Source organism: Anomalospiza imberbis, unplaced genomic scaffold, assembly GCF_031753505.1.
Source record: "Anomalospiza imberbis isolate Cuckoo-Finch-1a 21T00152 unplaced genomic scaffold, ASM3175350v1 scaffold_146, whole genome shotgun sequence".
NCBI lineage: Eukaryota > Metazoa > Chordata > Aves > Passeriformes > Viduidae > Anomalospiza > Anomalospiza imberbis.
The window spans coordinates 68342-82881 of NW_027099781.1; the positions used below are offsets into that span (position 1 = coordinate 68342).

The window sequence follows — 14540 nt, forward strand, 5'->3', positions numbered from 1 at the left end:
GGGGAAACTGAGGACACTGGGGACATTGGGGGACACTGGGGACACTGGGGGGAAACTGGGGACACTGGGGGAACACTGGGGACACTGGGGGAACACTGGGGACACTGGGGGGACACTGAGGGACACTGGGGACACTGGGGGGACACTGAGAACACTGGGGGAAACTGGGGGACACGGGGGACACGGCAAATCGCAGACACGTCGGCGGACCCCTCGGCCCCCCAGGACACCCTGTCCCCCCCCATATCCCCCCCCGTGCCCCCCCCCGTGCCCCCCCCCCCGTGTCGCCCCCCAGTGTCACCCCCCCCGTGTCCCCTCGCCACCAGACCCGGCTGTCACAAGAGTTTTTATTAAACTGTGACCCCCCCTCCTCACGCGCGGGGTGGGGGTGGGGTGGGGGAGAAGGACACGGGGTGGGAGGGGTGGGGGAGGGGTGCGGGGACCCCTCCTCCCCCCGGCCGCGCCCCTCCCCCCTCGCTGTCACCTCGGGGGGGGCGGGGCCGGGGGCGTCACTGCGGCTTGGCTTTGGCGCTCGGGAGCTTGGCCAGGAGCCTGCGGGCACAGCGGGGTCAGGGGGGGCCGGGGACACCCCCGGGGACCCCCCGGGGACACCACGGGGACAACACCGGGGACACCATGGGGACACCCCCGGGGACACCATGGGGACAACACCGGGGACACCCCCGGGGACACCATGGGGACAACACCGGGGACACCCCCGGGGACAACACGGGGACACCCATGGGGAGAAGATGGGGACACCATGGGGACAACACTGGGGACACCATGGGGACACCACGGGGACACCCCCGGGGACACCACGGGGACAACACCGGGGACACCATGGGGACACCACGGGGACACCATGGGGACAACACTGGGGACACCATGGGGACACCATGGGGACACCCCCAGGGACACCACGGGGACACCCACAGGGACCCCCCAGGGACACCACAGGGACACCCCCGGGGACACCATGGGGACACTCATGGGGACACTCATGGGGACAAGACAGGGACACCATGGGGACACTCATGGGGATCCCCCAGGGACATCATGGGGACTCCACAGGGACACCCCGGGGGACACCCTCGAGGACACCACCGGGGACACCACGGGGACACCACGGGGACATGGGGACACTCACCTGGCTCGCAGGTGGCTCAGGTGGCTCCGGGCCAGGCTCGTGTACTGGTCGATCTGGGCCTGGGGACATCGGGGGGGACATGGAGTTGGGGACACCCACAAGGATCACCCCACCCGGCGTCCCCGGTGTCCCCCGTACCTGGTGGCGCCGGTAGAGCACGGGGAAGGTGAAGGCGCAGATGACACCTGGCGGGGGAGGGCCGTGTCACCTCTGGTGTCACCTCGGGTGTCACCTCGGGTCCCCGGCTGTCCCCTCATCCCCCGTCCCCGTGTCCCCATCCCGTGTCCCTGTCCTACATCCCCATCCCCTTGTCCCCGCAATATCCCCCTGTCCCCCCCATTGCCTCAATGTCCCCGTGTTCCCTCTGTGTCCCCGTGTCCCCCCATGTCCCCGTGTCCCCATCTCCCCATGTCCTCCCACGTCCCCATGTCCCCGTGGAGTCCCTGGTGTCCCCTCAGTGTCCCCGTATCCCCTCATGTCCCCGTGTGCCTCAATGTCCCCATGTCCCACCATGTCCCCGTATCCCCTCCGTGTCCCCGTATCCCCTCAGTGTCCCCGTGTCCCCTCATGTCCCTCCGTGTCCCCCGGTGTCCCTGTGTCCCCTCCGTGTCCCCATATCCCCGCAGTGTCCCCACGTCCCCTCATGTCCCCGTGTCCCCCGGTGTCCCCATGTTCCCTCATGTCCCCGGTGTCCCCGTGTCCCCTCCGTGTCCCCGTATCCCCTCAGTGTCTCCACGTCCCCTCATGTCCCCGGTGTCCCCCGGTGTCCCCATGTCCCCTCATGTCCCCGGTGTCCCCGTGTCCCCTCCGTGTCCCCGTATCCCCTCAGTGTCCCCACGTCCCCTCATGTCCCTGTGTCCCCCGGTGTCCCCATGTCCCCTCATGTCCCCGGTGTCCCCGTGTCCCCTCCGTGTCCCCGTGTCCCCGCTCCGTACCCGCTCCCAGCAGCGTCAGCCCGTTGCACACGGCCCCCACGTAGGTCAGCAGGTAGAACAGGAAGGCGAACTGCGGCCACCGCGGTGCCACCGTCACCGCCACCGCCACTGCCACCCCCCCGTGCCACCCACAGCCCCCTGTCCCCCGTGCCCGCCCTGTCCCCGGCGTGTCCCCAATACCCCCCCAAATGTTCCCATGTCCCCAATGTCCCTGTGTCCCCCGTGTCCCCAATACCGCCCCAAGGGCCCCCGTGTCCCCAATACCGCCCCAAGTGTCCCCAATGTCCCAATACCCCCCCAAGTGTCCCCAGTGTCCCCCATGTCCCCGATGTCCCTGTGCCCCCAGCATCCCCAGTGTCCCCATGTCCCCTGTGTCCCCAATACCCCCCAAGTGTCCCCATGTCCCCCACACCCCCTTGTGCCCCCTGTGTCCCCCCATGTCCCCAGTGTCCCTCATGTCCCCAATGTCCCCAATGTCCCCCATGCTCCTGTGTCCCTCATGTCCCCAGTGTCCCCTGTGCCCCCAGTGTCCCCCATGCCCCTCGTGCCCCCAGTGTCCCCCACGTCCCCTGTGTCCCTCATGCCCCCCGTGTCCCCGGTGCCCCCCGGTGTCACCTTGAGGGACTCGGGGACGCTGCGGACGAGGAAGAGGCGGGTGAGGGTGCGGGTGGCCGTCACCACGTGCCGCGCCAGGAACCGCGCCCAGCGCTGCTGCTGCTCCGCGCTGAGCGGCCCCGAGGGTGGCACCCTGGGGACACGGGGACAGGGACAGCATCAGGGACATGGGGACAGCATCAGGGGACAGCCACGGGACAGGGGCACAGGGACAGGATCAGGGACAGGGACACGGGGACAGGGACAGCATCAGGGACAGGGACACAGGGACACGGGGACAGGGACAGGATCAGGGACAGGGACACGGGGACAGGGACTGCATCAGGGACAGGGACACAGGGACACGGGGACAGGGACAGCATCAGGGACAGGGACAGGGGGACAGGGACAGCATCAGGGACAGGGACACAGGGACACGGGGACAGGGACAGCATCAGGGGACAGCCACAGGGAGGGACAAGGACAGGGGGACAGGGTCAGGGACACAGGGTCAGGGACAGAGGCACAGGGACAAGGGAACAAGGGACAATATAAGGGGACAAGAACAGCAGAGAGAGGGATGGGGACAGGGGACAGTGACAGGGGACAGCCATGGGGACAGGGACAGAGGACAGGAGACAACCATGGGGACAAGGACAGCAGGGACAGGAACAGCAGGAACAGGGGTGGGGACAGAGACATTGTCAGAGGACAGGGACAGGGGACAGGGGACGGGGACAAGGATAGTGTCAGGGATGGGGACAGGGACAAGGACAGGGACAGGCGGACCGGGATGACAACGGGGACAGGAACATGGTCGCAGGACCAAGGGCAGGGGACACACCGAACGGGGACAAAGGGCGGGGAGCACGGGGACCCCCACGGGGGTGGCGGGGAGGGCGCAGCGGGCGCGTCGCCGGTGTCACTCACGGCGCCGGGGGCTCCGGGGCGGGCGGGGGGCTCAGCGCCCTCAGGGCCAGCTGGCGCAGGCGCAGGGGGACGGTGACGGCCAGCACGGCCAGCGCCGCGTGGGCGCCCACCGAGACGGCGCTGAAGCGGGACAGGCACCCCAGGGCCACCAGTGCCACCAGTAAGGCCAGCGCCGAGCGCTCGGGCGCCCGCCAGTACAGCAGCTCCCACACTGGGGGACAGCGGCGTCACGGCGGGGACGGCGCTGTCCCCTCCCAGTGACCCCCCCCAGTCCTTCCAGTGCCCCTTCGGAGTCTCCCCAGTTCCTTACTGGAGCCCCCCAGTGCCCCCAGCCCCAACGCAGTGCTCCTCCAGAAGTCCCTCCCAGTGCTCCCAGTCCCTCCCAGTGCCCCCCCAGTGCTCCCAGTCCCTCCCAGTGCCCCCCCAGTGGTTCCCAGTGTCCCCCCATTAGTTCCCAGTCCTTCCCAGTGCCTCCCCAGTGCTCCCAGTGCCCCCCCAGTGTCCCCCCATTGGTTCCCAGTCCTTCCCAGTACTCCCCCAGCGGTTCCCAGTCCCTCCCAGTGCCCCCCCAGTGCTCCCAGTGTCCCCCCATTAGTTCCCAGTCCTTCCCAGTGCCCTCCCAGCGGTTCCCAGTTTCTCCCAGTGTCCCCCCATTAGTTCGGGGTCCCTCCCAGTGCCCCCCCAGCGGTTCCCAGTTCCTCCCAGTGTCCCCCCATTAGTTCGGGGTCCCTCCCAGTGCCCCCCCAGCGGTTCCCAGTGCCTCCCAGTTCCCCCTCCGGAGTCCCCCAGTGCTCCCAGTGCCCTTCCCAGTGCTCCCAGTGCCCCCCCCCGCGCTGCACCTGCCCCCTCCATGGCTCCCGCGGGTGCTGCCGGGTTTTTGGGGGGGGTCACCCCCTATTTTTAGCCGCCAATGGCGGCGGGGCCCGCGGGACCCTCCCCGAAATTGGACCCCAGGGGCCGCCCCCCCGCCCCACCCCGCGCGCCGATTGGCCGCTCACCCTGTCCGTCAGCGCCCGCCGCGCTCTCTGATTGGTCCGAGGGCGGCGGGGGCGGGGCCGAGGCCGGAGGGGGCTCCGGTGGGGGCGGGCGCGGGGCGCCCCCCTGGCGGCGGGGCCGGGAGCGGCGCGGGGGCTGCTGGGAGGAAGAAATGGGGGAGGGGGGCGTCGGAGGGGGTCTGGGGCCCCCGAACCCCCCCTTGGGGACCCCCAGATCCCCCCAGGGACCCCCAGATCCCCCCGGGGGTGTCCCCGGACCCTTGGGGACCCCCAAATCCCCCCGGAGGTGTCCCCGGACCCTTGGGGATCCCCAAATCCCCCCTGGGGGTGTCCCCGGACCCTTCACGTCCCCCCCAGGGACCCCCAAACCCCCCCCGATGGTGTCCCCGGACCCTTCAAGTCCCCGAACCCCCCATGGGGATGCCCCCAGGGACCCCCTACCCCCAATCCTCACCCGGGCTCCCGGGGGTCTCCTCAGCTTCGGCCCCCCCCAGGTCCGGCAGGGCCCCCTCGGGGTGGGCCGGGGGCTCCCCGGGACGTTTCGGGGAGGCCCTGGCGGCCGCTCGGGGGTCCGGCCCCCGGGGGGAGCCCCCCGAGCTCAGGCGGGGAGCGCGGCCCCGGCGGGGGTCGCGGCGGCCGCGGGGCCCCGGCTCGGGCTGGGGGGCGCCGCCCCCGGCCCCGAAAGCGATGTAGGAGAAGGTGAGCTCCCGGGGGGGGTCCCGGGGGGGTCCCCGGGGGTCCCCCCAGGCCGCCGCCCGCTCTTCGTCCTCATCCTCATCCTCCTCCTCCTCCTCGGGGGGCTCCGGCGCCGGCAGCTCGGGGAACGCCGAGTCCTCGCTGCCGCCTGCGGGGGGGTTTGGGGGTTCGGGGGGGTTTGGGGGTTCGGGGATTTGGGGTTCAGGGGCGGTTTTGGGGTTTAGGGGGGTTTGGGGTTCAGCAGGGTTTGGTTTTAGCGGGGTTCGGGGTTCAGAGGGTTTTGGGGTTCAGGGGGTTTGGGGTTCAGGAAGGTTTGGTTTTAGCGGGGTTTGGGGTTCAGAGGGTTTTGGGGTTCAGGGGGGTTTGGGGTTCAGGGGGTTTGGGGTTCAGGAGGGTTTGGTTTTAGCGGGGTTTGGGGTTCAGAGGGTTTGGGGTTCAGGAGGGTTTGGGGTTCGGGGTTCAGCAGAGTTTGGTTTTAGCAGGGTTCGGGGTTCAGAGGGTTTTGGGGTTCAGGAGGGTTTGGGGTTCAGAGGGTTTGGGGTTCAGGAGGGTTCGGGGTTCAGAGGGTTTTGGGTTTCATTGAGGGTTTGGGGTTCAGAGGGTTTTGGGGTTCAGGAGGGTTTGGGGTCCAGGGGGCTCCGGCCATCCCGCGCCCCCTCCCCAGAAGCCGCGCCTGGCCCGGGGCGGCCCCGCTCACCCTCGGTGGAGTCCGGCGTGGTGGAGGCCGTGGACGGAGCCTCTTCTGGGGGGCGACGGGGGCGGCACCCCCAAACTTGGTCCGCGCTTCCCGGGACCCCCCGGACGCGCCCCGCGTCCCGTTCCCGGTCAGTTCCGGACCCTCGGTCCCGATTCGTGCATCCCCGGGATCTCCCGGTGCCCCCATCCCCGGTGTCCCGTTCCCGGTGCTCCCGGTGCCTCCAAGTCCCGGTTCCCGTATCCCCGGCGCCTCCCGGTACCGTCGCCCCGGATACCTTTGTCCCCGGTACCCCCATTCCGGTTCCCGCGGTCCCGATCCCTGCCGGTTCCCCCCCGGTTCCTGGTCCCACCATGCCCGGTAACTCCCGGACCCCTCATCCCGGCCACTCCCAGCCCTTCCGTGCCCGGTTCCGGCCGGTTCCCGAAGCTCCGGTCCCTCCCGGTGCTGCCCCGATCCCCCCATCCCGCGCCATCCCCGTCCCCTCCCGGTGCCGGATCCATCCCCGGTTCCCGGTGCCGGATCCATCCCCGGTTCCCGGTGCCCCCATCCCCGGCCACTCCCAGTCCTTCCGTGCCCGGTTCCAGCCGCTCCCCGCAGCTCCGGTCCGCCCCGGTGCCCCCATCCCCAGCTGCCCCTGGTCCCTCCCGGTGCCGCTTCCCGGTTCCCCATCCCCGGCCACTCCCGGTTCCCCGTTACCGCCCGCATCCCGCAGCCCCTCCCGCTCCCTCCATCCCCAGCCCCTCCCCGCGCCCCGCTCCCGGTACCCGGTGCCCCGTCCCCATCCCCGGCCCCTCCCGGTGCCGCCGCCCCGTCCCCGCTCCCCGCTCCCGGTTCCCGGTGCCGGTTCCCGGTCCGTACTGCAGTGGGCGAAGCCCAGGACCTGCCCCATGGCGGCGGCCCCCGCATGGGGCTCCCGGTCGCGCTCGGGCCCCGCCGCCCCCGGGCCGGCTCCGCCGCGCATCACCGCGGCGCCATGGCGGGGCCCGAGGCCACGGACAAAGGGCGGCGGCGGCGGCGGCGGCGGCGGCGGCAGCGGCGGAGAGGGGCGGGGCGGGGGGCGGGACCGCACCGGAGAGCCGGGAAAGGGGAAACCGGCAGCGGGAATGGCAGCGGGAACCGACACTGGGAATCGGCACTGGGAACCGGCACTGGGAATGGCACCGGCACTGAGAACCGGGAACCGCGAACCGGAGAGCCGGGAACTGGGAACCGGGCACTGGGACCGGGAACCGGCATCAGGAACCGGGAACCGGGCACCGACCCCGGGGCTCCCCGGTGGCCCTCGGAGTCGCCGGAATCTCCCAGTGCCCCCCAGTCTCTCCCAGTCCCTCCCAGTGTCCCCCAGTCCCTCCCAGTGTCCCTCCAGTCCCTCCCAGTGTCCCTCCAGTCACTCCCAGTGTCCCCCAGTCCATCCCAGTGTCCCCCCAGTTCCTCCCAGTGTCCCCCCAGTCCATCCCAGTGCCCAGCACCGGAGAGTCCGGGGGGACACCGGCGGGGGGGTGTCCGTTGGGGGACACTGGGGCATACTGGGAGGAGCCACTGGTCGTTACTGGTCCCCGATGGGCCCCGCGCGCCGCCGTTGCCGCTTGCGGGGGGCCCGGGGGCGCCTCCCGGCCGCCGCCGTTACCGGGAGGGGAGGGGCCGGGAGGGCGGGGCCATGCCCTTGGGGGGCGGGGCCTCTCGCCGGGACCGGCGGGTCCGGCCCCCGCCGCCACCGGAAGGGCCCGGACCGGCCGCCGCCGCCAGCATGAGGTGAGCGGGGATCGGTACTGGGAGCAACTGGGGGCACCGCGTACGGGCGCTGGGGGGACTGGCGGAAACGTTAACGGGCGCGGGGGGCACCGGGGAGCGGTACCGGGCGCGCTGGGAGCAGCGGGGATCGGAACTGGGCGAACTGGGAGCACTGGGAGCAGCGGAGAGCGGCGCTGGGGGCACTGGGAGAGCCGGTAACGGGCACCGGGCGGTACCGGGGCACTGGGGCCGCCGGTAACGGGCGCTGGGGGCAGCGGGCGGCGCCGGTAACGGGCACTGGGAGAACTGGAAGCGGGGGTTGCGGGCGCTGGGCAGCACTGGGAGAGCCGGGATCCGGAACTGGGAGCGCCGGGAAGCGGTACTTGGAGCGCCGGAAAACCGGGAAGTGGGACCGGGAGCTCGGGGAGAACCGGGAACTGGGGCTGGGGCACTGGGAGCGCCGGGAACGGGCACTGGGATTACTGGGAGCGCCGGGAACGGGCACTGGGATTACTGGGAGCACCGGGAACCGGTACTGGGAGCACTGGGAGCACCGGGATTGGACACGGGGAGCACTGGGAGCACCGGGATTGGGCACTGGGAGCACTGGGGGCACCGGGATTGGGCACTGGGATTACTGGGAGCACCGGGAACGGGCACTGGGATTACTGGGAGCACCGGGATTGGACACGGGGAGCACTGGGAGCACCGGGATTGGGCACTGGGAGCACTGGGAATGGGCACTGGGAGCACTGGGAACACTGGGAACACTGGAGGCCCCGCGGAGGTGGGGGAAGGGCGGCCCCGGGGAGAAGAGGAAGAAAAGGGGGGGGGGTGGAGTTTTTGGGGTGCGGGGTGGGGGGAGGCAGCACCCGGGGGGGGCCGGGGCTCGACGGGGGGGTGCAGCCCCCCCTTTTGGGGTGCCATCCCCTTTTGGGGGTCCCAGGCCCCCTTTATGTGGTTCCCAGCCCCATCGGGGGGGGGTCCCAGCCCCTTTGGGTAGTCCCACCCCCATTTTGGGGGGTCCCCCCATCCCCATTTTGGGGGGGCTGACCGCGCTGCCCTCCCAGCGAGCGGGTGCTGTGCAGCGCCCGGGCCGCGGTGCAGCTCTACCCTCGGGGTGGGGGGTCCCAGGGTCCCAGCCCCATTTTTGGGGTTCCCAGCCCCATTTTGGGGGTCCCCATCCCCATTTTGGGGGGGCTGACCGCGCTGCCCCCCAGCGAGCGGGGTGCTGTGCAGCGCCCGGGCCGCGGTGCAGCTCTACCCTCGGGGTGGGGGGTCCCAGGGTCCCAGCCCCATTTTTGGGGTTCCCAGCCCCATTTTGGGGGTACCCATCCCCTTTTTGGGGGGGCTGACCTCGCTGCCCCCCCAGCGAGCGGGTGCTGTGCAGCGCCCGGGCCGCGGTGCTGCTCTACGACGAGGCGCAGCGGCAGTGGGTGCCGGCCGGGGGGCCCCCCCCGGGCCCCAGCTGCGTCCAGCTGTTCCACCAGCCCAGCACCCGCGGCTTCCGCCTGGTGGGGCGGCGGCTGCAGCCGAGCAGCAGGTGGGGGCACCTGGGGGCACCTGGGGGTACCTGGGGGTACCTGGGTGGATGGGAGGGCACCTGGGGGGCACCTGGGGCACCTGGGGATACCTGGGTGGATGGGAGGGCACCTGGGGTGGATGGGAGGGCACCTGGGGGCACCTGGGGGGCACCTAGGGGTACCTGGGTGGATGGGAGGGCACCTGGGGGGCACCTGAGGAGGCTGGGAGGGCACCTGGGGGTACCTGGGGGGCACCTGGGGGGTACCTGGCTGCACCTGGGTGGATGGGAGGGCACCTGGGGGGCACCTGGGGGTACCAGGATGGCACCTGGGTGGGCTGGGGTCTCTGTGGGTTACCCAGGGCTGGTGGTGGTGGTGGTGGTGGGGGGGTCCTCCACGAGCCAGGCGCGGGTTCGGGGGTCACGCCCACAGTTCCGGGGGGCTCTGGGCGGCCCAGGCCTTACCTGTGCCCCACCGCACCGCCCCCCCCAGGTGGTGCTGAACTGCCCCCTGGGCCGGGGGCTGCGCTACAGCCAGGCCACGCCGCAGTTCCACCAGTGGCGCGAGGGCCGGCGGGTCTGGGGGCTCAGCTTCGCCGCGCCCCCCGAGGCCGCGCTCTTCCGCCGGGGCCGTGCTGCGGGCGCTGCAGGCGCTGGACCACGGTGAGTCTGGGGGTCCTGGGGGTGGGGGGTCCCCGAACCCCCCGACCCAACCCAACCCAACCCTGGGGTCACCTCGGTGCGCCCCCCCCCCCAACAGGAACGACGCTGTCGTGGCCGGAGCCCGATGGTTCCGCCCCGCCCCCGGAGCAGCCGGACAGGTGAGGGGGGGGACACCCCATTTTTTACTTTTTTGGGGGGGTTTGGACCCCCCCAGGGCTGGGGGGAGGGGGTTGACTGACCAACTGACCCTTCCCCCCCACCCAGGGCGGTGATGGACGAGTCCGAGCGCCGCGGGACGGCTGCAGGTGGGTGGGGGAGGGGAAGGGGCGGGGCTTCAATCCTGACACCCCCCCCCAAAAAAAAAGGGTCCTCCCCCCCCCCACCAGCCCGAATTACCGAATTTCTTCTTTCCCCCCCCCCCCCACAGGACCCCCAGCTGTGCCCCCCCCGCCGCCCCCCGGCCCTCCCCCACCCCCCGGGCCCCCCCCCGCCGCCCGGGCCCCCCCCCTCCCCCACCCCCGGGGGTGCCCCCGCGCCGCCGCTGCCGGGGGTGGCGGGGGGGCTCCGGAGGCGGGGGTCGTTCCCGGGGGGTCCTCCGGCTTTGCCGCCGCCATCGCAGGGGCCAAACTCAGGAAAGTCGGGAAGGTGAGTTCTTTTTTTTTTTTTGGGGGGGGGGGAATTAATTAATTAACTAATTAATTAATTAATTACCAGCGTGGGGGGGGGGTGTCCAGTCTCACCTGGCCCCCCCCATCCTCCTCCTCACCCCCTTTTGTCCCCCCATCAGGACGAGGCCACCCGAGTAGCGGGGGGGGGTCAGCCCCCGCCCCTCCCCCCCCAAAGGCCGAGGGGCCCCCCCGGGCCGGGGGGGGCGGGGGGCTCATGGAGGAGATGAGCGCCATGCTGGCCCGCAGGTGAGCAGGAGGAGGAGGAGGGGGTGGCACGATTTGGGGGGGGGGGGCTCCCCCTCGATTCCCACGCTGACCCCCCCCCCCCCCTTCCCCTTCCCCCCCCCAGGAGAAAAGCCACGGAGGCGCCAAAGAAGGACGATGACGTCACCAACGTCAGTAAACCCCCCCTCCCCCCGCCCCCAAAAATAAAAATGTTGGGGAAGGGTGTCTCTGCCTCCCCCCTCCCCAAATTTCGCACCCCCCCCCCCTCATTTCTGTGTGCCCCCCCCCCCCCCCCCAGGAGGAGGCGGAGCCCGGCGCGAGGACGGCGGGGCCGCCGGCGGGGCCGGGTGAGCGCGCGGACTGCAACCCCCAGCATGCACCGCGGCGGCGGCGCGCCGCCGGGCGGGGCGCGAGCGCGCGGGGCGCGCTGGGAGCTGTAGTTCCTTGCCCAAAAAAAAGTTGTTAAAAGAGGGGCGCGCCGGGGGTGGGGGAACCGCGAGAGGCTGCGGGGGCTTTTTTGGGGGGTCCAGCCCCCCCCCCACCTCCACCCCACCTCACCCCCTGCCCTGCCCCTCCCGCAGAGCCCGTACGGAGGCCCTGGGAAAAATCCAGCTCCACCTTGCCCAGGTGCGTTTTTTGGGGGGGGGGGAGGATTTTGGGGGTGTCCGTGGGGGTCCCCCAATTCATTATTTCCCCCCACCACCCCCCCCAGGATGAAATCGGGCCGTTCCAGCCGCCCCCTCCGAGCCCCACAGTGAGCTGGACCTGGAGCGATTCAAGCTGGTACCGGTTTTGGGGGGGGCCTGGGGGGTTTGGGGGTGGGGGTTTGGGGTGTGTCCCCCCCCCCTCACCTGGTGCCCCCCCTCCCCAGGAGCTGCTGGAGGAGGTGCGGAGGGAGCTGCAGAAGGTGAAGGAGGAGATCATCGAAGGTGAGGGGGGGCGGGCTCTGAGGAAATTGGGGGCAGGGGGGTCGCGGGTGACAACGCCCCCCCCCACCCCCCCAACCCTGTTTCTGTCCCCTCCCCCCAGCGCTGGTGACGGAGCTGCGGAAGCGAAACGGGCCCTGACCCCCCCATCCCCCACCTCGTCACACCCCCCCTCCACCACCACGCCACGGATTTTGGGGGGGGGGGCGGTGCCCCCCAACCCCCCTCCCCCCCCCCCATGCACCATTTCACCCCTCACCGCCCTGGGGGGCTCCGGGCTGCGCCCCCCAGGCTGTGCCTTACCGGCGGGGGGGACCCCCGAGCCCCCCCCCAACACTGTGCTCCCCCTCACCGCCACGCGGGGACCCCGATTTTTACACGTGGGGAGGGGGAGGGGAAGGGGAAAACACCCCCCCCCTTCCTCCCCCCTCCCCACCCCGGGTGTTTTTTTTTTAAGCCACTTTTTTGGGTTTTTCACTTTTTTTTGGGTTATTTGGGGGGGGTCTCCCCGCCCAGCACCAATAAACGGTTTTCTACGAGAGCCTCGTGGCCTTGGGGGGTCCCTGGGGGCCGGGGGGTGGGGTCCCCTGGGGGGGCAGGGCTTTAATGACCACGCCCCCAGCCCCAGGGGAAGCCCCGCCCACCCCACGAGGCCCTGAGCACCTGCCCACCAATCACAGCTCTGATGCTCGTCGGACCCCGCCCCATCGCGGGCCACGCCCAGCGGCCACACCCCAATGTGGCCACGCCCACCCTCCCCATTAGCCCCGCCCCTTAAAGGCACCGCGGGCACACCACACAAGCGCTTTAATGCGGGGGGCGTGGCCTGTCGCGACAGGGGCGGGGCCTGTCACCGCTGGGGCGTGTCCAGAGCCGGCGGGGGCGGGGCCAGCCCCAGCAGCGCCGTTCACAGCTTGGGGTGGGGCGTGTCCTGAGCTTCCCGGGGCGTGTCCGGCCCCTCCCTGGGCGTGTCCCTGGGCGTGTCCCTGGGCCCGCAGCTCCTCCAGGTCCCTCTGGAGCTGCTCCAGGCCTTGCCGGAGGTCGCCGAGGGTCTGCTCCAGGAGCTCCTCGCGGCGCCGGCTCTGCCCCGCCTGGCGCAGGTACTCGAGGTAGAGGCAGAGGCCCCCGACGCCGAAGACCAGGGCCTCGCCCAGCAGCTCGGCCCCGAGCTCGGCCGCCGCCTCCTCGTTCAGGGGCTTCACGGTCGCCCCCCGGAAGCCCAGGAGGCGCATCTTGGTTCGCATCTCCACCCAGTGGTAAACTGAGGCACAGAAGGGGATTAGGGAGGCCCCCCCTCCCCCCGCTGCGGGAGGCGGCGGCGGGGCGTCCCCAAAACCCGGGCAGGAACGGCCCCAAATCCAGCCGTAAATCCCCCCCAAAGCAACCCCCAGATCCCCCCCTAAATCCTGTCAGAAACCCCCCCAAAATCCTGTCACAGATCCCCCCAAATCCAGCCCTAAATCCCCCAAATCCAGCTACAGACCCCCCCAAATCCAGCTACAGATCCCCCCCAAATGCAGCTACAAACACACCCAAATCCAGCCATAATTTCCCCCTAAACCAACCCCAGATCCCCCCCAAGATCCATGCCCAGACAGCCCCCAATCCAGCCATAAATACCCCCCAAATTCAACCCCCAGATCCCCCCCCAGTTCCCTCCTCAGATTCCCCCCAAACCAACCCCCAAATCCAGACACCCCAAACCAAACCCCAAATCCGCCCCAAATCCATCCCCAACCCCCCCCCAAATCCATCCCCAGATCCCCCCAAATCCAGACACAGACCCCCCAAATCCATCCCCAAATCCCCCCCCAAATCCATCCCCAGATCCCCCCCAAATCCATCCCCAGACCCCCCCCAAACCCAACCCCCAAACCCCCCCCAATCCCGCCACAGACACCCCCAACCCCCCCCCCGCCCGGATCAGGGTCCCCCCCCCGTCCCCCCCCGTGTCCCCAATGTCCTTGTCACCCCCTCAGGTGTCCCCAGGTGTCCCCCGTGACCCCCCGCTGACCCCTGTCCCCCGCCAGGTGACCCCTCCCTCCCCTCGCTCCCACGGGGACGGAGGAAGGGCCGGAAGGAGGGGCTGACCCAGGTGTGCCCCCCCAGGTGTCCCCAGTGACCCCCGTGACCCCTGTCCCGGCCACGGGGCCGGGCCGGGCCGGTCCAGCGGGGCCTTGGCGGTGTCCCCCCCCCTCCAGGTGTCCCCCGTGACCCCTGTCCCGGCCAGGGGCCGGTCCGGGAGGGGACGGCGGTGTCCCCCCCCACCAGGTGTCCCCCCTCAGGTGTCCCCAGGTGTCCCCCGTGACCCCTGTCCCGCCCAGGGGCCGGTCCGGGAGGGGAGACCGGTGTCCCCGCGGTGTCCCCCGCCTCTCCCGGTGTCCCCGGTGTCCCCTCGCTGACCCCTATGGCGGCCAGGGGCCGGTCCGGGAGGGGACGGCGGTGTCGCCGCGGTGTCCCCCCCGCTCCCCGCCGCCTCTCCCCAGGTGTGCCCCCACTCACGCTGGGCGGGGGGCAGGCAGATGTAGGTGCGGAAGAAGGGGGACGCGCGCGCCCCCGCCTTGATGCGCGCGGCCAGCGGGCGGCTGAGCTGGCGCGCGCCCAGCGTCAGCAGCTTGGCCAGCGGGAACGCGCCCGCCACCATCCTCGCGCGGGGCGGGGCGGGGCGGGGCGGGGCGGCGCGCGGAGATGACGTCACAGCCGGCGTGGGGACACGCCCTATCCCTAACCCCTCCCCCTCCCCCGTCCCGGGTGGCGCCCCCTGGCGGACGCGCGCACCGCCATGGGTGGGGACACGCCCCCTTCGTC

The 14540-nt window shown here is 71.3% G+C and overlaps 2 protein-coding genes and 2 long non-coding RNA genes across 4 annotated transcripts in view; 2 read left to right on the forward strand and 2 right to left on the reverse strand.

Moving 5' to 3' along the window:
• Positions 1–1118: 1118 nt before the first annotated feature.
• Positions 1119–5946, reverse strand: RTN2 (reticulon 2). Its single transcript, XM_068178040.1, has 7 exons — positions 5938–5946; positions 5059–5437; positions 3610–3820; positions 2701–2833; positions 2086–2155; positions 1289–1335; positions 1119–1209 (listed from the first exon to the last, which is right to left on the reverse strand). Exons 1-7 carry the CDS (start codon positions 5944–5946, stop codon positions 1147–1149), a joined length of 912 nt encoding a protein of 303 aa, XP_068034141.1. The 3' UTR covers positions 1119–1146.
• A 4774-nt stretch (positions 5947–10720) lies between these two features.
• On the forward strand, positions 10721–11210 carry LOC137466196 (uncharacterized). Its single transcript, XR_010995041.1, has 3 exons — positions 10721–10827; positions 10931–10976; positions 11105–11210. It is a non-coding gene; the product is annotated as an uncharacterized lncRNA (long non-coding RNA).
• Positions 11211–11380: 170 nt separating this feature from the next.
• LOC137466194 (uncharacterized) lies at positions 11381–11923 on the forward strand. The gene is made up of 4 exons (XR_010995040.1): positions 11381–11433; positions 11519–11589; positions 11678–11735; positions 11836–11923. It is a non-coding gene; the product is annotated as an uncharacterized lncRNA (long non-coding RNA).
• A 555-nt stretch (positions 11924–12478) lies between these two features.
• Positions 12479–14540, reverse strand: part of OPA3 (outer mitochondrial membrane lipid metabolism regulator OPA3) — an 80629-nt gene continuing 78567 nt past the window's right edge. The window contains exons 2-3 of the mRNA XM_068178031.1: positions 14235–14376; positions 12479–12993 (exon numbers count right to left, since the gene is read on the reverse strand). Of these exons, the coding sequence (XP_068034132.1) occupies positions 12494–12993; positions 14235–14376 (642 nt within the window). The 3' untranslated portion in view covers positions 12479–12493. The remainder of the gene's footprint in view (positions 12994–14234; positions 14377–14540) is intronic.